Below are 23,107 nucleotides of genomic sequence, written 5' to 3' on the forward strand. Positions count from 1 at the left end.
GTTTGTTTATTTTGGAAAGAGAGAGAGCGTGCATGGGTGCAAGTGAGGGGGGAGACAGAGGGAGAGAGAGAATCTCAAGCAGACGCCCCACTGGGCACAGAATCCAGCCGAGGCTCCACACAGGGCTCTATCCATCCCACAACCCTGAGATCACGACCTGCATCAAAACCAAGAGTCAGGGGCGCCTGGGTGGCTCCGTGGGTTAAAGCCTCTACCTTCGGCTCAGGTCATGATCCCAGGGTCCTGGGATCGAGCCCCGCATCGGGCTCTCTGCTCAGTGGGGGGCCTGCTTCCCCCCCCCACCCTCTGCCTGACTCTCTGCCTACTTGTGATCTCTGTCTGACTTGTGATCTCTGTCTGTGAAATAAATAAATAAAATCTTAAAAAAAAAACAAAAAACCAAGAGTCAGATGCTTAACCCACTGAGCCACCCAGGTGTCCCTCCCCATGTCTTTAAATATTCCTCGAAACCTCAGTCTCTAACGGCTGCATCAAACAGAGATGTCATTTATCTGACTCGTGTCCTACTGCTGGACACGGCTAATTTGCTCCCTAGACCTTAGAGGGCATCTGAATGGGGCCACAGTGCTGGGATCCTCAGGGTGCATTTGGCTACGATCTGGCGACTTTTCCCTATAAACATCTGCCTCAGCTTTGCCCTGGATGAAGAGGAAAAGGTCAGACTCCTTGCACACCCCGAGAGACACTCAGGATCTCGTCTCTACGCACACCTGGATGTCTGGGCTGGGGGGATAACAGCCTCCCCTCCCCAGCTTTATGCCAAGTTCCTCTTGAAAGGCTGGGGCTGCTTCATTCCACCAGACCTCACATTAAGCCATCCTCAGCCAGGCTGAGTGCAATTCCTTCCTCTCTCTCGGAGCAGGTCAGTTCGCAGGGCCGCGTAACAAATTACACCAGAACTGAGGGGTGGTTAAACAACCATGAAATAGGGGACGCCTGGGTGGCTCCGTGGGTTAAAGCCTCTGCCTTCGGCTCAGGTCATGATCTCAGGGTCCTGGGATCGAGCCCTGCATGGGGCTTTCTGCTCAGCAGGGAGCCTGCTTCCTCCTCTCTCTCTGCCTGCCTCTATGCCTACTTGTGATCTCTGTCTAATAATAAGTAAAACTAAAAAAAAAAAAAAACCATGAAATATGGTCATGGATTCTTATCTCTGCTCGACAGAGAGAGGATCGCAATGGTTCATCTCTGCTCCACTGTGTCTGGGGCCTTTTCTGGAAGACTCGATGGTTGGGGGCTGGAATCATCTGGAAGCTTATTTGCTCACATGTCTCGCACTTGATGCTGGCTATTGGCAAAGATTTTAGCTGCAGTTTTCAGCCTGAATGTCTGCACGTGGCTTCTCTGTGTGGCCTGAGGTCCCTCATAGCCACAGTGGCTGGGTCCGAGGGCCAGTGTCCCCAGAGCAAGAGAGAAAGCTGGAAGTCTCGGAAGTCACTTCCACTACCCTTTAAGGGTGAAGACAGTCAAAAGCCTACTTGAGCTGAAGGAGAGAAGAACGTCTACGCTTTTGACAAGGTGCTAAAGAACACGTGGGCACAAAGATACTTCCGTGGCCATTTTTTCAGAAAATGAAATCTCCCCTCCCCTCACCCCCATCTCTTGGGTACCCTGCTTGGTTCCAGGCTTCTTTCCATCCTCTGTCTCCACCATGCCCTCTGGAACTCCCCACAGCTCCACCTCCTGGGACACATGAAATGATCCTCTCTCCTAAGCACATGCCTTCCCCCTCCCCCAAACCCCCCTCTGCCCCCCACTCCATCCTCCTGGTGAAAGCTGTCCCTTCTCCTGCTGGGATTCCCTGCCCAGGTTCCCAACATGACTTTCTTGGCTGCTCAGCCCCATACTCAGTCCCGAGAGAGGTGGGGATACAAAGGAAGAAAGGGAATCCAAGGGACCTTAGGGTCCAGAGGGAGATGGGGCCCACACACCTGACACAGATATTTTTAAACTTGCAGCTTCTAACAAAACCGCTGGTACAACCTCAGGAACAGAAGTCTGTGGTCAGAGAAGGTTATGAACTCATGTCCTTGGACTTGCAACAGCAAGAGAGGGGAGTGTGGGGGATGCTGATGCCTCCAGATCATTATTCCTCCACCTTCCTGGGGAAAAGCCTTCTCTGAGGGCCTGGGGTGGGCCCCCGAGTCCCTTCTCCTCACTGTCATCTCTCAAACACCTTCCTGGCCACTCCTTCACATTCTCCAGAAGCGTCACCTCTTCACTGCATCACCATCAACACTGGTCACCATCAACATCCGTAGGCTGGCCACCTCAACTCCTTGGTCTCACAGTTCTCCTTCCTTCATGCCTCCGAAGACCTTTGTCTCTAACCTGGATCTTGACAGAACCCATGACTGCCCCCCCGCCCCGTGTAATCTCCTGGGACATCGTCCTCCTCTCTGACCACAGCGGCCAGTGCTCCACGCCTTCTCTCCCTCACCACCACTCTACCTGTTCTCCAAGTCTCCAAGGGCCTTGACCGCTCGCTCCATAGTCTCCCAATGCATCAGCCTTCCTGGTGGCAGGGCCGTCAAGAGTTACCATTCAAAGTCATCCTTGCCAACGCCCTCCATTCCCTTGGTCCCTTTTCCCTCTAGCTTTTCCCCCTGGAAGACCCCAAGCCTCCTAATCTCACCTCCCATCTTCTCCTGCACCCGAGCTGCAAGGTGATTCCAGAGAAAGTGAAGCAGATTGTAAACCAACATGCGTGTACGGAGAGAGCAACCTCCAAGGCCTCCAAGGATGTCCAAGTCCTAATTCCTGGAACCTGCGAATGTGTCACTTTATGTGGCAGACGTGATTAAAGTAAGGGTCTTGAGATGAGGAGCTGTTCCTGGATTAGCTGGGTGTGCCCAGTGTCATCACAAGGGTCCATCTAAGGGCAAGAGGGAGTTAGCATCTCAAAGGAGACATGATGACAGAAGCAGAGGTCAGCATGGCACCTTCCTGGACCTCAAAGATGGAAGAACTCCTGGTCCCCTGGGATCATAGCATGGAATTGGGGGCAGCAAGCCTGATGCAACAGAGGGTCTGAACTGAACAGTGCACGGAGGCAGATGAAGTGGTGTAAAGAGGTTGGACCAATCGGGTGGCGCCGTGCTTTTTTATAGTATCTTAAGACCAAATGCCCAAGGCCATGGCACAGCCTAATTAAGGTTGAGCTCAAAATTAGATCAGCACGTTGCCGGGGAAGACTTATTCGGCCCCCTCCCAGGTGTGCCCTGGCCCCAACTCCAAATGAGGTCCACCTCTGGGAGATCTTTCCTTCCTTCCCCTAGTTATGTCTGGTCCTTCTTGGGAAAAGAGCAGTCATTTGGGACAAATGAGAACTGGTTCATCTGGATGAGTAAAACATAGACAACCCCCATTTTGCTGAGTGTGGCGTATCTAAAGATTGTAGAAAATGTTGGATCTCACGAGGCTGCTTCCTTTTGAACTTGACCGCAGGGGTAATGATGATGCCCTCCCAGGGTGTCCCTCTGCATCTTGAGGCAAATTAGCCATTGGTCCAAGCTGTCTGGGTCTGCCCCAGGTGCCACTGTTAAGGTCTCTATGGCCTCAAACAACATAGAAATGTCCTCTGGATTGTCTGGTGGGATAAATTATTTGAGTTTCTGTCCCCTTCTTTCAGTTCATCTGTCCACCCAGCCACCCATCAGTCATTCAACAAACGTACATGAATTTCCACCCTGGGGTCAAATCTGGGGATGTTCTCTGAGGGCACCCAGAATGAGAATGTGATATAGCCTCATTGTCTCTACCCTCCAGAAGCTTATCGCCCATCGGAGAAAGCTAATCCATCTGTGGGCTGTAAGTAATAGTAAGATCACCAGCCATCCACGACAGCCTACTCTGTTAGCTCAGATAACAAAATACTATAGAATGACTTAAACAACAGAAATGTACTTTCTCCTGACTCTGGAAGGCTGGAAGTCTTAGATCCGGGTGCCAGCCCGCTTGGGTTCTGGTGAGAGGCCTCCTACTGGGTTTCGCCGCCCTGAGTCCTCCCGTGGCAGAGAGAAAGACAGAACAAGCTGTCTGGTATCTTTTCCTTTAAGGACACTAATCCCATCATGGGGCCCCATTCCCAGGCCCTCATCTCATCTAACCACCTCCCAAAGGGCCCCACCTCCAAATAGCCTCACCTCGGGGTATGGGCTTCAACACCTGAATTGAGGGGGGACATGATTCTGCCCACAGCACCTAGCCCAGGCTAAGCTGGTAAAGAGCATTATCCCCGATGCTCCCCAGCTCCCCAGCCAGCATTTAAGATGCAGGAAGGCAGCTTAGGGAGGTTGAAGAGCCCAGTGAGGCAGAGCAGGCTCTGATCCATGGCTGGCCACTCCACCCCACTCCTCCCCCCAACCCCCTCCCCCGCAGGCTGGTTCCCCAGAACGCTGTCCTCCCTCCATGCCCTGGGAAGGGGAGGGCCCCTGCAGCAGGTGCGGTCGTCCCCCAGCCCCGCCTCCCAGCAAACGCCAGCAATCACCAGCCCAGCAAGGTTCTGGAGAGCAGCATGGGCGGCCTGGCAGCAGCCTCAATGAGCAGACGCGGTCTGTTTGGAGGAGTTTTAGGAAACGGGGCTGGGGGGTGGGGAGGACGACTCTACTCGCCTGCAACCCCTGGAGCTGCCCACATGGGGCAGGTTTACACACAAAGGCCACGTCAAGAGGAAGGGGCCATCCATCTTTAATGCTCTGCTCCCTGGGTTGGAGGACTCAGGACTCCCCATGCTGCACAAGCCTGCCCCTCACTGAGGCCAGGAGGGGGGGGGGGGGGGGGGGGGGGGGGACAGAGGCAGGGGGCAGGGAGAGAGGGAGGGCAGGGATGCAGAAGGCTGAGGGAGGATCTCTGGCAGATTTAGCACCTGGATGGGGAGGCTGGTCTGCACCATGAAGGGTGAGCAGTGACTGCCCCCCACCCGCCTGTTTTCCTTCCGGACCCAGTTGGAGGTATGGGAGGAGAACTGAGAAGGAAAAAGCAGGGGCACCTGGGTGGCTCAGTGGGTTAAGCATCTGCCTTCGGCTTGGGTCATGATCTCAGGGTCCTGGGATCGAGTCCCTTGTGTTGGGCTCCCGGCTCAGTGGGGAGCCTGCTTCTTCCTCTCCCTTTGCCCCAGCCTGCTCCACTGTGCACTCTTTTTCTCTCTCTCTCAAAAAGTAAATAAAATCTTTAAAAAAAAAAAAAAAAGCAGGCAAGAAAGAAAAGGAAAGAGCATTCCCACACTGGGCACGGTGCTGGGTAATGCTAGGCCCAGGAACCACCAGAAATCTTCCTGCAGTCTGGGGACCTACTAGGGCTCCAGACATTCTGGTAGGGGATCCCCAAGATGTCCCTTGGCAGGATCCTGAGTCCCCCAAGCCTCCAGGACAAAGGCCCACTCACACTCACCCCCACTGATGACTGGCCTGTCCAGTGTGATCGCCCACCAGACTGTGGCACCGGTGAACCCCAGGGTCCCCTGCCCCCACCCAGCAGGGCCGCCTCCTCCTGGAGCCCAAAGCAAGCAGATCCCCACACACCTAGCATCCCTGTGGCCTACCCCTCACTGCCTCCAACTCAGGTGTCCTGAGCTGCCGACTGTGGAGGTCTCAAGTCACCATCTAGAGCCTTCTCTCCTGGCCCCTCCTTAAGGTATTTTAGGTCCCAAGAGGGAAAGAAAGCCCTGAAACCTGAGGACAAGCTATCCTTGGTGACATGCCTGAGGTGCGCATTAATAGAAGCCTCGCTCAGGCCCCTGACACGTCTGGGCAGCTGCTCGGCCCCGTCTGGTGTCCCTCAGCCCCGAGGCCAGCCCCCTCTGGCTCAGCCGGATGCACTAAACTTAGCTTCTACCCCGGACTCGGTCTTCGCTGCCACCTCCCCAGCCCGGCTGCCACCTGCCCAGGAGACACTGCCACCAGACCGTGCCCAGGGCACCCACTCCTCCACCACTGCGATGTCCCAGACCAAAGCGCTGAAGGTCCGCGCCACCCTCTTCTGCATCCTGGTGGGCATCGTGCTGGCCATGGTGGCCGTGGTGACCGACCACTGGGCCGTGCTGAGCCCCGAGGTGAAACACCACAATGCCACCTGCGAGGCGGCCCACTTCGGCCTCTGGCGGATTTGCACCAAGCGTATCGTCATGACTGACAGCACCGACAAGACCTGCGGACCCATCACCCTGCCTGGGGGTAACGTACCCACTCTCTGATCCCGTCCCCGCCCAGCCCTTCCTCACCACCCCCACCCCGGGAAAGCTGCCCGTGGGAGAGAGGGCAGGTCCCCCTGCCTCGGGACAGCAACACCGCCCAGCCCTCTGTGCCCGGGGAGGAGGATCAGAACTGTGTGTGTTGTACTGGAGGCCAGAGCCGGTCTGTAGACTGAGGCCGTTGGCCTCGAGCCCTTTCTGTACCGTGGAGGCCTCCGGCTTTCCGCCCCGAGCACAGGGCTGTGCAGGTGGGACCAGAGGCTCAGGAAAGACTCCATGGCTCTGCCAGACGAGAGGCTTCTGGCCCCCGTGGGGGCCTCTCATCTGCTCTCTCCCTGCACGGACAGGCTAAGTGGCTGGAGGGGCCCTGGGGCGGGCACGTGCGTTCCGCAGCCCCCAGGCTGGATCGGCCACAAAGTGCATACGGTGGGGCGCACAGTGGAAGCGCGGGGCTCCCCTGGATTGTTCTGGAGAGTTTCAGGACGGCCACGGTGAAGGCTGCAGCCGGGTGGGGCTCTCGCCCCACTGCAGAGGCCACACCTCTGTGAAGCAGGACCTGCTCCTAAACCTGCTTTTTGTCCGAACCATCATTCCAGCGCATTCTCTGAGCTCAGACCCCTTCGGGGCTGGGAAGCATAGCTGCTGCTCAATTTTAAGTGTGTTCTTCAATTCCTGCCCCTACCCACCATGGGACTGAATGACACGTCAAAGGTGGGCTCCTCGTCAGGAACACCTGGTGTGAGGGTGACCAGACAATTCTGCAAATGGGGAGCCCCCCACGTTCATAGCAGACAGAGCCTGTGCTGCGGAAAGAGCCCTGCGTGGAGAATCGGAGGTCTGGGCTCCGTCACGCATTGCCCACGGCCCCCCAGTGACTCCGGGGTCAACAAAGCCCATTGCGGCCTCTGCTGCCTCCTGTAAAACACAGGGCTTGGGCTCAGCGACATCAAGTCCCTTCCAGGGCTCCTGGATGTCACTGTTAGGCGGCAGTGGACCAGCCTGAGTACCGGGACCCCCCTGATTTTCAGAATCATTCCCCCTGCGATCAGACTGGGTGTTCCTTGAAGTCTGCCTTCCGAGGAAGTCGGAGCTAAGTCCCCGGAGATCTCACAGTCTGTGTGTGGGACAAAGGAGCCCAAACCCCATTCCTCCACTTGTCTTTTTCCTCCTCCTTTCCCTCTTGCTGGCTCTAGAAAACTCCAGGCTTGCTCATTTCCCCCTAAGATACGCAGAAGCCTCGTAAATACCCAGCTGTCTTAGAAACACTGAGTCCCGGGGCTGAGAGCTTTAATGGACATGGACATGTGCTTGAAGGGTATCCGCATAGCTCCCATGCCCACGCTTTCAGCCGAGGCCGAGCACACTCGTAAACAGACGCGTCACTCAGCCAATTCCCATGGGTAGGGTAGGGCAGGGCAGGGCAGGGCGAGGCAGGGTCTTGCCAGCCCATGCATGGGGAGGCACTGCTCCGGTCCAGTCCACCTGTCCTCAGAAGTGCCTGCCTTTTAAAATCTGGAGAGTTTATAGAGCAGATGAGCAGGGAGCCGAGGCAAGCCCGTACAAGGAAGAGACTAACAAGCAAGAGGTTAGCTGCAGAGGACCAGCAGGCATGGTTTGGCCTTGAGCCTGACTGGAGTCCCTCTCTATGCCTTCTTGCCCTGGTCCAGAGTGAATCCTCCCTCCCACACTTGTGAGCCCTGCCCTACCTGCCCCCTCCCCACGACAAGCTTCTGAAGTATGTTCCTCCCTTCTCCCCTCTCCTTTCTCTGCAGATGGACACCTTTTTCCTTCCCCACCCACTTTCCCTGTGCTCTGGGAGATTACTCTCTGCTGGAGGGAGGAAGAGGGTTCATACATGTTCTCTCGATTATTATTCACGGCAGTAATAACCACAAACACCAATCTAGCACCATCTGCCAAATACTGTTTTCAGTGCCTTCTGTGTTTTAACTTTGAATGACATCAGAAGAAATGGCAGAGTAAGAATCTCCAAAAACCCTCTTCTCCATAAAAACAAGAACTCTGGCAAAATTGGTCAGAATATACTCTTTCAGAATGCTGGAAATTAACCAGTCTTGCAGTAATCCAGCGAGTGCTTCTTTGAGAAAAATAGGTGAATTTCAGTAAGAACGGGGAGTTCTGTGATACTTAAACTTGCTCTATTCCTGCTCCCCACTCCCCAACTCTGGCATAGGCTTGAAAACCAACAGCCTGCAAACGCTGAAAGTTTAGCGGCCTGGCAGTCCCCAAAGGGGACAGATAGAGCTGGAGCCCTTTCAAAGCCTCATTCCTGGAGAACTGTCATTATTTGATCTGTCTGGGGGTTCCCTGGAAGTCTCCCCCTTGCAAGGCTGTCTTTATTTGACCTGACGCTGAGCTCACTCAGTGGAAACAGTCTTTTTCTCAGGGGGCATTTGTCAAAAACAATTAGAAACAATTGTTTAATAGTGTTAATTAAACAAATGTTTAATTGTTTAATAGCTGTTTAACATTGCTTCCTGAGGCGTTATACAACAGTTAGGGCAAAGAGAAGGCTAACCAAAAAAGCTAGAGAATGAGATGTCCATAGGTGGCTTTGAGAAGTTCCAACATGTTCCAGAGAATTTAGAAGGCCTTATGCATAAGCGTGCTGTATGGTGTACAAGGAAAGGCCTGAGAAGGTCCTAAGCTCTCACCTTGGGCTGATCTTGAGGCTGTGGGCAAGCAGATAGTGCAAGCTAAGGCAGAAATATACGCTGCTGAGTGGAGCGCTTAGCTCTCTGCTTAGCACAGAGCCCCTCAGTAAAGACTGGGAGATGGATTCATTCCAAGCATTTTACAAAATGTGATCTGGTTCCCAAACTACCTGAGCAGAGATTTCAGTGGTCCAGCATGACAAAGGAAACAGACTTTACGAAATTAATTAAGTCGCTCAACGAACAGTAGCAAACTCCAACAAGAACAAGCCCTAGGGAAAGGTGGGACTCTGATTTCCAGAGTGGCTCATCATATTGTTTAAATATTCCAGCTTAAAATTTAAATTTTAAGTTAAAAAAAATCACAAGACATGCAAAGAAGTAAGACAGTATGGCCCATACATAAGGGGGATAAAACCAATCAACAGATCCTTAAGAAAGCCCAGATATTGGACCTACAGACTTTAAATCAGAATACGTTCAAAGAACTAAGGAAAAGTCTAAACAACAAAAGATGAGAATGATGTCTCATAATAGAAATTATCAATAAAGAGATAGAAATTACTGTAAAAGGATAGAATAGCGTGAGTTCAAGCCCCATGTTGCACTCTGCCCTGGGCATGGAGTCACTTAAAAAAAAATACTTTGGGGTGCCTGGGTGGTTGGTTAAGTGTCCAACTCTTGGTTTCCGCTCAGGTCATGTTCTCAGGGTCATGAGATCAAGCCCCACATTGGGCTCCATGCTCAACACAGAGTCTGCTTGAGATTCACTCTCCCGCTCCCTCTGTCCCTCCTAAATGTGCGCGCTCTCTCTAATAAATAAATAAATCTTTAAAAAAGAACAAACATACACACAAGAAAATAAACAAAAGTACCTAATAGAAATTCTGGAATTGAGAACTATAATAATTGAAATGGAAAATCCACTAGAAGCTTTCGAACACAGATCTGAGCAGGTGCAAAAAAGAATAAGTGAACTTGAAGATCGATCGATTGTGATTAGCTAGTGTGAGGAATAGACAGGAAAAAAGGAAGAAAAATGAACAGAGCCTCAGAGACCTGCGGGATAGTATCAAATGAGCAATATATGCATAATGGTGGTCCCAGAAGGAAGGGCGAGAGAAAGCAGCAGGAAGCAGAAAAGCAGAACAATAACGGCTGAAAAGTTTCTAAATTTGATGAAAAATATTGATCTATAAATCCATGGCACTTAACGCATTCTAGTAGGATAAATCCACACCTAGAGGCATCATGATCAAAACTGTTAAAAGATAAAGACCCAGAATCTTGGAAGCAGCAAGAAATGACTCATCACATACAAGGGATCTTATTAAGGTAGGATTTACAGCTGATGTTTTTCTAGAAACCATGGAGGCCAGAAGGCAGTGGGATGACAAAGAGAAATAAAGATGCACTCAACTAATCCTCACAAAATCCTCTATGAGGCCTGTACTATTATCATCATCCCACCTCACAGATAAACAAAATGAGGCACAGAGAGGTTGAGTCACTTGACTGGGGTCACACAATTACCATGGCAGAGCAGCTAGAGTTCATGCCCCTAAAATTCTCCTTCTTGGTCACTACATTAGACTACTTCCCAACAGCCCAGTAAGGAGGCTCACATTCTTCAGGTGGTTCTCATTCTACATGTGCGAAAGCTGAGGCTCAGAGTGGCCTTCCCAAAGCTACCCTTGTCACAAGTTCAACACCCAGGTCTCAAATCCAGAGCCCCTTGTCTCTCCAGCCCACTGCCATACAATACGCCCCACGGTACGTAGGAACAAAACTCCTAAAAGCTGCCAATCCAGGCAAACGCTTAGGAGGCCAACTTTTGACATGACATGGTTTGAAAGAAGCTCAACTAGGAGCTGGTTCCATAGAGGAGACTTTCCAAGGTCCCACTGAGCCACAGAACGCTGGAGGCTCTGAGGACATAAACTGTCTCATTTGGTTTTTCCCACCGACCCAAAAACAGAGTCTCTGAGGCTCTGTTCATTTTCTTCTTTTAGAAGAACTATCATGCAAAGATCGACATCTGAGGTTAATTCTAACACCTTCAGAGTAAGAGGAGGGCCTTCCCCCATTGTCAGGAGAGGCTGTCTGTCTCAAAGCCCAGTGAATCACCCCAGAGGGGACATCCCCTGCCTTTGGGTTGGGCAGAATGCTGTTTCTCTCAGGCTCTGTCTCTCCAGGCTAAGATAGCAAACTGCCCTAGTACCCCACATCCCATATGGCCTGTCCTCTCCTCCAGTACCTGGTGCAGGAACTGGAGCCATACCAAAGAGCATCAAGAATTTCAGGGACTCCCTTTCCCATCCACGTGAGCCCATGCTAGAGACCCAGGCCATAACCAGACGTTCCCCCTCCCCAGTAGAACAGCAATGCTCTGACCTTCTGGGCTTGGGTCTTGGGGATTTCTTCAACCCACTGGACAAAATTTCTCAATCCGAGTGGTAAGGGGAGACAGAGCACAGAGAAACCACTGTCGGGAGCACCAAGAACTACTTTTACAAAAAAGGGTGAAGACAACCCTGGCATTGATGCAAGTAACAAGTAAGTGAACTATTTTTTTTCCAATGCTTAAGTCACTAGTTCCCTTAGTTTTGTGTCAACCAACAAGGTTTGTTTTTTTTTTTTTTTTAAGATATTAAAGTCTGCATCAACCAGCACTGGGTACACTGATACATTCTCAGTGATAACCCAGAAGTACCCCTTAATCACAGAAGTTATCCCAACTATCAGAGGAAATCTGCATTAACTCAAGTTCAGGTTAGAGTCAAACATGCCTTTTGTTGTTGTTGTTTCAAATGGGCAGTTAGATATAGTTGTGTGTAATCATTCCCTAACCAGAATGCTTGCTTAGCAAGGACTCTCCAACCACAGTCAAGCTTAATAGATGAATTCACCATATTATTTTTAAAGATTTATTTTTGTTGATTAGAGAGAGAGCAGAGGGGAGGGGCAGAGGGAGAGCGAGAGCCTTAAGCAGACTCCAAGCCCAGTGCAGAGCCGGACATGGCGTTCAGTCTCATGACCCCAAGATCACGACCTGAGCTGAAACCAAGAGCTGGACACTCAACTGAGCCACCCACATGCCCTGAGTTCACCATATTTTTTAAGGAATAACCCACTTAAATTTTTAGACCACTGAGTCTTATGATGGTGTATGACAGACATTTCTGGAATACCGAAAAATAGAAATACAAACATTAGAGTCGCCATGGGCCATTTGCAGAGACAAAGGAGGCCGGAGGAACTTCCAGCTTCCTGATTATTAGCCGAGATCATCACCCTGACATTGGTATCTTCGCTGACTTGATCCAAAGCACTTGCTTCTTTGAATGCCCCCAGCGAAGGGGCTATCATCCATGAAGACCAAGCTCAAAGCCCTGAGCTTTATGCAGCTCTGACGGAAGCTCGGGAAAGGCCCGGAAGGACATCAGAAAGGCAGAAGCAGGACGACTCAGGACCTACACAGTTGTCAGAGAGCCGCCACTGCCCCTTCTCCTCCAAGCCCCTCACCTGTGACTAAGTGGCCCACACCGGGCCCATCTCTGGTGTCCTTCCTTGTCAAGCTGCTCTCGATGCCCAGTGTACACAGAACCCTGCAGACAAAGGGGCAGAAGCGAGGTCTGCCCACCTCAGCAGGACCCTGCGCAACCTTCAGTGACACAGGCAGATGCCCTGCTTGATTTTTCCTGAATGAGCATCTTGTTGGTGCTGGAAGTGTCTGGAATGGCACCTGGGTCTAACGTGTCCCCCCAACCCCTGCTGGGGTCATCAGGGACCATGAAGGGGCTTGTGGTCTTCCATGGGCAGCCATGGGGCCCTCGAGCTGATGTTACCCCCAGGTTCAGGGCAGAAGACGCTGGCCTACCTCACGTGCTAAGTTCAAGAGAGGGAACAGGGTTGGCCCAACCATTCTCGTGCCCTAAGCTCAGCCCGATCAGAGAGCATCGGAACCTTCCAGATGCCTGGTGTGGGAATCCCTCCCATTGGGTGTCTCCTATTCCACACGACGTGATATCATGTAATAGGGGAGGAGAGGGCGTAGGAGTGTCCCTGGGTCAATGAAGGGGAAAATCTCCCCCAGAAAATCCACAGGCAGGCTTCCTCAGACATGCAGCATCCCACTATGACCCGAGCTAAGACGGTTTTCATGCGCACGGCGGTCTGTCGGGCTGGAGCCTGCCACTGGTCTGGGGTTGGGGGGAGGCTGACAACACAAACACTCCCTCGGTGACAGCGGCCCAGCAGCCCGGAGCTGCCCAATAGCTCCATGCTTTGGTCGGGCTCTGAAGGGCCTTCATCTCACGGCCCTCGGCTCCAAAAGCTTTTAACTCCCGGATTGCGAGTAGTCAGGGAGGCAGCTGACCGTGAAATACACTTGAATCCAGTCGATTCTTTTCAGAAGGTTTTCAATGACAACTGAAATTGGCCCTTAAAGAATGAAACAGAAATGGTCCTTTGTCCAGAGGGAGACACACATGGCGACTTCCGACAGAGCACAAGCCATTCTGAAGCAGTGATTTAAAAGAATCTAGAGCTAATAATCTAACGAATAGAAGAGAGTTGCATTCTGTTTTAAAATAGCACCGGAAGCTGTGAGAGAGAAAAGAACAGCATTAATCTGACATCACCGCCGGCATTCAGACACCCCCAGGTAACTCTGCTCAAAAGGAAAGTGATTTAAATATAGAAGCTCAGAGAGATGGCTGTTTACCTCGCAGAATATTTACTGCTGCTAAACCCGGCTCATCTCCAAGGGTCATTTCCTTCTCCATCATGGGAGGAGAAGCAACCCTGACACTGGGGGAAGGGAGGACTGGGAGGCCATAGGCTTAAGTGGCAATAAGATGACTTAGGTCACATAGAAGAAAGCCTGCAGACCAATGAAAGCTATGATTTGGCAACACCTCTGGTAACTTTCCAAAGGACACCCAGCATCAATAATCATCTCAGGATAATTTAAATATAGCCTGAAAGTGAAGAAATGAATGCACAACCTAGAGGCCATCTAAACGAGGAGTGGAGGTGTTTTCTACTGAGCATCGTGGACCCACAGTAAAAAGAAATCAATGGAGGGCCTCACACAAATAAAAAGCAACCCAATTTAATTTTTTTAAAGAAACATAAAATTATATATATTTTTAAGATAACCATTCACCTGCTTCCTAAAAATAGAGTCAAGGATATTAAACTGTACTCCATAAGCAGTATGAATATCCTTTGATGTCAAGTTACAAGAGAAATTAAGGGAGAAAAATGGAAGAGAAATTATGCCTGAAATTGTGTTTAAAACCAGCACGAATCTCTTTGTTCTGAGTCCTTCCTCTGGGTCCCATCAAATCCAGATTTTTGGTACTGCTGTTCACAGATCTTCTATAGCTTTTTTGACACTAATCAGCTAGAACATGCACCTGCCAAGGGAGGTTGTGTCTGACCACAGGCGTCAAGAGTCTGATGAAATGACATAATGGTCGCTCACATTTGGCAATGGAATGGAATTCAATGGAAGTTCCCTACCCTCCACCCAAATCCATCCATTGGTCCACTCAGAAAAGCTCTCTGTGGAGCATTTTAAGAGACCTGGAGCAGGGCTTTCCAAACTGGGTGAGCATCAGAATCTTCTGGAAAGCTTTTGAAAAACATCACTTGCTTCATGGTCACACCCAGTGCATCAGGACGGGCCCGGATATCCTTAGGAAAGACAGCCCTAGATGTTGGTGTCAGCAGGCTTTCTCAACCTCAGCCCTACTGATAGACTGAGGCCAGTTAATTCTATGCTGTGAGGGTCTGTCCTGAAGTTGCAGGAATAGCAGTATTCCTGGCCTCTATCCTCTACATGCCAAGTTACCCCTGCGAGTTGTGACTCCAAATGGGTCTCCAGACCTTGCCCAACCAGGCCCAGGTGAGAACCACCATTTGGCTCTTTGTTGCTGGTACTCCCCAAAAAACGTGTTCCTGAGTCCCAGTTATCCATCTGCCTAATGGGCTCACTACCCACAGTACTCTGTGCCCTCTCGACTGGGTCAGCCTTTATTTCCTGAAGATCTCCTAGCCTCTTACGAAACCCCCCTATCCTACTGAAATTTTGGTGTAAGGGTGGATAAAGATGTTTGTTTTGGCTCAGATTCGGGGTTTAGGGTGAGGAGGGCCCCTGGGGGGGTGATATCACACTCACCCTCTCTTGGTGGAGCCTCTGGCAGGTCTGCAGGCCCTCCGGCTCAACTCACAGGCTGTCTCCCTCCTTTGCAGAGAAAAACTGTTCCTACTTCAGGCATTTTAGCCCAGGCAAGACCTCGGAGATCTTCGAAGTCACTACTCAGAAAGGTGAGTGGGTGGGCAAAAGCAGGGAGGGTCAGGAAGAGAACCCCCAGGCCAGACTGCTGAGCCACAAAGTCATTTGGCCCAAAAGCCCTGTCTTCGCTGCTTGCGAGGAAAAGCGGCTGAGCCTGACGCTCTGCGCTCTGAGAGCACAACCCGGGTGGCCCGCCATCCGGAGGGACCCTGGAAGGAGACGTTTCCTGGAAGGCCCCGCAGTCGTCTTCCTGCCGGGGCCCGGGGGAGGCCGGAGTGACCGGGAAATGGAACAGGACTCCAGCGGCCGGTGCTGGTCTTCAGGGCGGATCAGAGCCCGCGGGGAGCTGATTCCCTCCGTCGCCTGCCTGTCCCCCGCCCCATGGGGGGAATCCGGGGAGCGGCCCAGGGGTCTCGGAGCGCGTGTGCCGCGGGGGCCTTCTCCGCACGGGCGCGGGCCCTGCACACAGTGTGGGCACGCAGCGCGCACACGCCGGCCCGGAGAGAGCCTCGCGTGCCCGTGCACACACGAGCACGCCCGCTCGGGCAGTCTCTACACAGGCGGCGCGCGCACACACACAGACACACACACACACACACGATCACACGCAGGGCCCTGCAACAAACCACACCTGCCGCGGCTGCTAGGGGTCCCAGGGCAGACCACCCTCCCCCCCGAGGCTCCCTGGCTCCCAGGAAGATTTGTGTTCCAGAAAGCTCTGCGGCCACGTGCCCCCACCCCTCCCGCCGCCTGCTGCCAAGCCTCTGTCCCCCACCGAGGGGGAACATGTAGCTTCGCCACCACCCCCACCCTGGGAGTGGGAAGGGGGTCCTATTGCCCCCGCTGTGTGACTCTGAGTGAGGGGTTTCGTCGCGGACCCTCAGTGTGCTCCCCAGAGCCATGGGCACAAGGACGCGCGGCAGCAGCCGTCCGGCCGCCGAGAGGCCGCCGCTGAGCCGCGGTGCCGCGCCCGCCCCCTGTCCCGCAGAGTACAGCATCTCGGCCGCCGCCATCGCCGTCTTCAGCCTGGGCTTCATCATCATGGGGACCACGTGCGCGCTGCTGTCCTTCCGGAAGAAGCGGGATTACCTGCTGAGGCCCGCGTCCATGTTCTACGCCTTCGCAGGTAGCGCGGGGGCCCCGGCCCGGGCGAGGGAGAGCCGCTGCCGGCTCTGCGGCCACCTGGGGGTGGGGAGCCAGCCGAGGCCGGGCCGCAGCCCCCCCGGGGACGCAGATCCGGGCCGCCTGTGCGCTCCGCGCGGGAATCGGAGGGTGGGGCGGCGCCGAGAGCCAGGCTGGTCGCCAGCACTGACGGGAAGGATCGAGACGCTGCTGGCGCGCGGGCTGGGCGGCGGGCGGGGACCCGGGCGGCTGCGCAGGCTCCGGCCCCGAGCTCGGCCCGGGCGCTCTTGGCACCGGCCCTGAAGGTCCCGCTCCGCCCCAGGCCTGTGCATCTTCGTGTCGGTGGAGGTGACACGGCAGTCGGTGAAGCGCATGATCGACAGCGAGCACACCGTGTGGATCGAGTACTACTACTCCTGGTCCTTCGCCTGCGCCTGCTCCGCCTTCGTCCTCCTCTTCCTCTGCGGCCTGGCCCTCCTGCTCCTCTCCTTGCCTCGAATGCCCCAGAACCCCTGGGAGTCGTGCATGGACGCCGAGCCTGAGCACTAGCCCTCCCGGAGCCCCAGCCCCGCCTTGATGCTTTCCCCTCGGGAAGCCAGAGCCTGGCCCAGAACGTTCTAGAGAGGAGGCGGGAGCTTTCCCTGTCCCCGGTCCCACCCACCCCACGACGTCCACTGCTACTTCTGTCTCTGAGCCCTTCTCTGGGCTGTGACAGGCTCCCCTGGGAATCCAGAAAGTGGACATGATCCACACCTGCCCAGGGTGGGAGGGAGACCGCGGGGCTGGCAGGTGCACAGGTGTCTGGTGAGGACCCACCTTCCCCTGGAGCTGCCCGTGGGCCTCGCTGAGCCAGCTGTCTTTGATAAGCAGGGTCCAGGTGTCCTCCCTGAGCCCTATAGGGACACCCTGTGCTCATTTGCCAGTCCCGGTGTTGCCTGTGTAAATAGCCAGCCCCTCCCTCCTTCTCTGGGACAAGACACCCTTTCCAGTGAACTGAACGTTCCCTCCTTGGTTTCCAAGACACCTGAGGAGCATTTTTTAACTGGGTAGAGTCTGACTATGTTTGAAATAAAAGCTCTTTGAAAACTTACTTTTTCCTTGCACCTTGCATACAAATTGCTTGGTTGGATTCCTGACCTTAGATGGCCCAGGGGCCCCATGACCCTGAAGTGGGAAGAAAAGCATGTCCCCCTGGCGTTGTTCCCTACTTTTGTAGGGAAGCACGTGGATGATGGGGAGGGGGGGATGACGGGATAACGGGGTCTTGTTTACCAATAAGACTTAGAGGTTCTGAATTCCAGCTTGGATCGCTGGGCCCTGGGATTTTCTTTGGGAGAAACCAGAGACCATCTGACTAGGCAAGGGTGTTAAAAATAAGGAGGGGTTATTTCCAGAGCCCCAGCATGCCAGACTCCGAGTGCTAACACAGCACTCCAGCGGCGGCACACCCGGGTCTGATTTCAGATGCTGGATTTTTGTTGCCATGAACGTCAGGAAGCAGGGCTTAGCAGTTAGACACCTAGGGTCCCCCAGAGTGTCACAATTTACACTTTCTACCTTCCAAACCCCATCCTATTCACCCAACCCTCAGAAATGGTAAGTCAGACACAGATGGCAGAGGGGATCCCCATGCTCCTTGCCTTGAACACGCACCAGCAGTCCTGGGGAGCCCTCCTTCCTCTACAGCAGGGGTGGCAAACTTGGCCGGCAGGGCCACACCTGGCCTGCCGCCAGCTGTGATATAGTCTGCAAACTAAGAATGGTTTTTACAATTTTAAATGGTTTTTAAAAATCAAAAGAAGAGGGGCGCCTGGGTGGCTCAGTGGGTTAAGCCTCTGCCTTCGGCTGAGGTCATGATCTCAGGGTCCTGGAATCCAGTCCCATATCGGGCTCTCTGCTCTGCAGGGAGCCTGCTTCCCCCTCTCTCTGCCTGCCTCTCTGCCTAATTGTGATCTCTCTCTGTCAAGTAAATAATATCTTTTTAAAAAAAAATCAAAAGAAGAATATTTTATGATATTTGGAAAGTACTTCCATTTCATTGGCCGTATAATAAAGTTTTATTGGAACTGTCAAGGAAAAAATTGCTCAAGGATGCCTGGGAGGCTCTGTTGGTTGAGCGTCTAGCTTGGTTTATCTCAGGTCATGATCCCAGAATCCTGGGATCGAGCCCCGCGTCGGGCTCCCTGCTCAGCCGGAAGACTGCTTCTCCCTGTGCCCCTCTGTCTCTCTCTGTCCCTCTCTGTTTCTCATGAATAAACAAATGAAATCTTCTTTTAAAAAAGAAAAGAAAAAATCACTCAAGTGGTAAGGGCTTATTTTAATCAGTAATAAACTCTTGCAATAGGGAAGAATCCGGTATAAACCATGACAAGCCATCTGGCTCACACTACCTGACCCTTTCTGGAAACAGTTTGCTGAACCCTTTTCTGGAGTAACCGTATACTCGTCAGTCAGCTAATTCACCTCTCGCTGTTCCCATCGGTGATGGGAGAGCCAAGAGACCCATTTGTTCTTAGAACAATTTAAAAAGAAGAAGCTAGGAGCACCTGGGTGGCTCAGTGGGTTAAAGCCTCTGCCTTCAGCTCAGGTCATGATCCCAGGATCCTTCCATTTCAGTGTCTGTATAATAAAGTTTTATTGGAACTGTCAAGGAAAAAGTCACTCAAGGATGCCTGGGAGGCTCTGTTGGTTGAGCGTCTGCCTTGGTTTGTCTCAGGTCATGCTCCCAGGATCCTGGGATCGAGCCCTGCATCGGGCTCTCTGCTCAGCGGGGAGTCTGCTTCCTCCTCTCTCTCTGCCTGCCTCTCTGCCTACTTGTGATCTCTCTCTCTGTCAAATAAATAAATAGAATCTTTAAAAAAATAAATAAAGGAAGAAGCATGAGTCTGGGGACATCTGGCGGGTCTCGTGGTAGGGCTTGTCCAGATGCCTCCCTGTTGTCTCAAGGCTTTGGGCTGGGCTTGCGGGGCTGGCCCAGGAGCCTGGGGGACAGAGAGCACAGCCCAGCCTTCTCTGCAGCCATGGGCGGTGCAAATGGCTGTCACATGATTGTGAAAGCAAAAGGATCAAAGAGAGCAGGGTGACAAAATGTCAGGAAGCCAAAGCCGGGACCTGCAGAGAAGGGGGGTGGGGCAGGTGAGTCCTGGAGGACACTGCACGGCCCCACGTGGCCCTACAGCCACCGGCAGGTCACTGTCCCAAAGAGGCAGAGACAGAATCCGAGAGCAAACATGCTGCAGGTAAGAGAACGGGAAAACGCAAGTCTGGGCCAGCCAGGGAGTTGGGGCCACAGTTTAGGAGTAGGAAGGAAGACAGATGACCTCATCCCACAAACTCCATTTTGGAAGTCTGTGTTATCGTCGGTGTGCATTTTACACCCTTATGTGGGCGCCCGTGTTTTCGGCACCACAGACCCCCCTGAGTGGAATACCAGCCGAACAGATTACGTTTGGTTTCCCAGGACTTGAACTCCTTCGAGAGTTTCCTAGGTGCGCCCGAAGCTGCTTTGCACACAAAAGCATCCGAGGGAAGCTGGCAGAGACTCACGTGTGATCGCATCTGCTCCAGCTTCTGCCATGGGGAGAAATATGCCACAATAAGGCAAAACAGAGCCCGATGCCAAAAGAGAAGCAGGATCCACCAAACCAAGGAAGGAAAACGGGCTTCTCTCCCCGGCCCACTGACCTACGCTTGCCAGGAAGGGGGTCGGTCCACAAGGGGCAGTCGGTCCATCTTCCTCCGCTTGGGTCCGGCTCGGGATGCCGGGCATCCCCTGGGGTACAGTCAGACCACGCTCTGAGGACCCCCAAGCTAAGCTATCACACAGGGCTTCTGCCCCCTCGCTTGGGTTGTGTGCATGTCACGGCCACCGGATCAAGATCTCACACACCTTCACTCTCTTGGCTCTTTCGAATTCACTGGATTCCCTGAGGACCCAGGACTAGCCATTTGGTTATCGAGAAACATTTGCGTGTGAGATTTCTTTTTTTAACTGTGGTAAAATACACAAAGCATAACATGTACCATCTTAACCGTTTTTTTGTTTTGTTTTGTTTTGTTTTGTTTTGTTTTTTAAGACTCATTTGCTTGAGATAGAAAGAGTGGTGAGGAGGGGTAAAGGGAGACTCTGCACTGGGCGGGGAGCCCGACACGGGGCTCCATCTCACAACCCTAAGATCACGACCTGAGCTAAAACCAAGAGTCGGACGCTCGACCGACAGGTGCTCCCCCCACCATCTTAACCACCTCTAAGTGTGCACGTCAGTAACGTTAAGCACATTTACATTGTCATGCAACCCGTCTCCAGAACTCTCCATCATCCTGAACTGAAACTCTGCCCCCACTAACCAACTCCCTGCTCCCCATCTCCAAGCCTGGGGTAACCACCATTCTCCTTTCTGTCTCTATGAAGTTGGCTACTCCAGTGAAATCATACAGTATTTGTCCTTTTCTGTCTGGTTTATCTCACTTAGCATCCTCCAGGTTCATCCACACGGAGTCTGTATCAGAATCTCTTTCCTCTTCAAGGCTGAGTAGTATTCCATCGTATGGCTGATTCTACCACGTTTTGCTGATCCAGTCATCCGCTAATGGACACTTGGGGGCTGCCACCTTCTGGCTCTTGTGAATAATGCTGCTGTGAACATGGGCATTCAAGTGTGTCTTCATGACTCTGTTTGCAATTCTTCTGGATATCTACCAAGTGTGACATTTCCTAAATCAAAACTATTGCAGTGCTGTGAATTGTGTAACCCTGATGATTCACAGACCTGTACCCCTGAAGCAAATAACACATTATGTTAATTTTTTTTAAAAAAAGGAAAGGAATAAAAAAACTATTGGAAAATATCCATGATGAATACAATACAGAGGCTTTACGTGAAGACAGGATCCAAATTATTGCTTTGTCCTACTGTCATGCTTGTGGGGTGTGGCGTCACGGGGGAAAAGTAGCCACAACCGTCCCCATGTACACAAGAGAAAACTGATGCGAGGCTGCTGCTTTGCTAATGTCTAAGCAGGACCCTTTACCAGTCAGTCCTTGCCTGACCTCTGTCCAGTAACCGGGACAGGGGAGGGGAGACATCTCACCCTCTCTTTGGCTAACTCATAGAAGGTCCTGACCAAGCGGTCTGGCTCTTACTAATCCCTCCTTGAGACTAAAACTTTCAAGGACCCGGGTGTCCCTCTATTTTTCCTGACTGCCCCAATAAAGTTGGATTTTAACCACATCATACTGCAGCAATATTTCCCCTGCCAGTGTGGCCTGTCCCATTTGGATCAAATATTTTATTTACAAATTCATTTCTAATTTATACCCTGCCCACTTTCAGAAAAGATCTGAAGCAGAGGCAAGGACTAAGAAACCCGCGACGTGGAACGTATCATTACACTGATGGCTGCTGTTCAGGTAGGGATGCAGCTGCCTACAGCCCCCTCTTGCCCACATTTCATGGTGTCACCCGTTTGCAGCCACTAAGGCCATAAATTCATCCCCACACAAGGCATGGCTCCTGCAGTAGCATTTTGTACTTTGAGCCTCTGCTCCTTCTAGAAATTCCCCGTATTTTTCTCTTTGCCCTCTTTTTCTTTACAGGGTTCCTGCTCTTCCCACCCACCCCTTACACTTGCGGGTTTCCAAGTCTCCCATCTTCAGCCTCCTCATCCCACATGACAGTGGCTGAGAAATGTCACTCTTTCCCCGGCCCTGGGAGCCCATCCCGGCCTGTGCCTCCTTCTGTACCCCAGACCCTCCAGGGCACCCCAGACACAGATGTCCAGACCCAACCTCTCACTTCTTACCCAAACCTCCTCTCCATTTTTTGTTGCTTCCGTTGGGTGGCGTCTTGACTACCCGTCCGCCCAAGCCGCGAACTGCTGTCGTTCCTGGGACAGACTCCCGGCTTGCTCACGGGACAGACCCCCAGCTTGCTCACCAAGCCCGCTTCACAGACCCTCCTCCTGAAACGACTCCCAAGTCCACACCCTTGTCTTGCTCCCTGGCCGCCGCCCGGGCCACCTGAGGCCAGGCTCTGCCACCCTGGGTCCTTAGCACTGGCCACCAAGGGAGACTTCTCCAGACACACCCGGCCGTCCCCATCTCTCACATAAGCGATGTCCTTTGCTTAACCGAGTATGCGCTTCCAGACCGTCTCCATTTCCTTCTGATGCTGTAACAAACCACACAAACTCAATGGCTAAAAATAACACATTTATTCTCTTACAGATCTGGGGGCAGAAGTCAGAAATGACTCTTACACGGCCCAAACCAAGGTGCTGGCAGGGCCGGCTCCTTCGGGCAGTCCGGGTGGGGACGTCCAGCTCGTAGAGGCCGCCTCCCTTCCCTCGTGTGTGCGTCATTCCGACCCCTACTTCTGCCATCACGTCTGCTTCTCTGACTTTGGCCCCCGCTGCCTGCCTCTAATTAGGACCTTTGTGCTCGCCCTGGGCCCGTCCAGATAATCCAAGATAATCTCCCCATCTCAAGATCCTTGACTTAAATCACATTGGCCAAGTCCCTTTCTTTCACAAAAAGTTCCAGGTCCCAAGGGTTAGGAGGAGGGCAGGGGGTCTCCGGGAGTGAGGATTCGGATGCGGACATCTTTGGGGGACCAGATTCCGTCTGCGCCCCCGATATCACCGTTGCGTGCCAGCGGGAAGGAGGGATCGTGCCTGGTCCCGTCCTTCCGGAGCTGACGGTTCACGGTGGAGGATTTAAAACTGAAGGGCGGAGGGGTTGGGGCCGGAAGGCACAGGGCCCGCCCCTTTCCTGAACCTGCTAAAGGCCTACTTACTCCG

The 23,107-nt window shown here is 52.8% G+C and overlaps 1 protein-coding gene across 1 annotated transcript; it reads left to right on the forward strand.

Moving 5' to 3' along the window:
• Nucleotides 1–5,956: 5,956 nt before the first annotated feature.
• LOC111158207 (calcium voltage-gated channel auxiliary subunit gamma 1) lies at nucleotides 5,957–17,166 on the forward strand. Its single transcript, XM_022520127.1, has 4 exons — nucleotides 5,957–6,191; nucleotides 15,145–15,219; nucleotides 16,176–16,313; nucleotides 16,632–17,166. Exons 1-4 carry the CDS (start codon nucleotides 5,957–5,959, stop codon nucleotides 16,856–16,858), a joined length of 675 nt encoding a protein of 224 aa, XP_022375835.1. The 3' UTR covers nucleotides 16,859–17,166.
• Nucleotides 17,167–23,107: the final 5,941 nt, after the last annotated feature.

Source organism: Enhydra lutris, unplaced genomic scaffold, assembly GCF_002288905.1.
Source record: "Enhydra lutris kenyoni isolate GAN:26980312 unplaced genomic scaffold, ASM228890v2 scaffoldscaffold57, whole genome shotgun sequence".
NCBI lineage: Eukaryota > Metazoa > Chordata > Mammalia > Carnivora > Mustelidae > Enhydra > Enhydra lutris.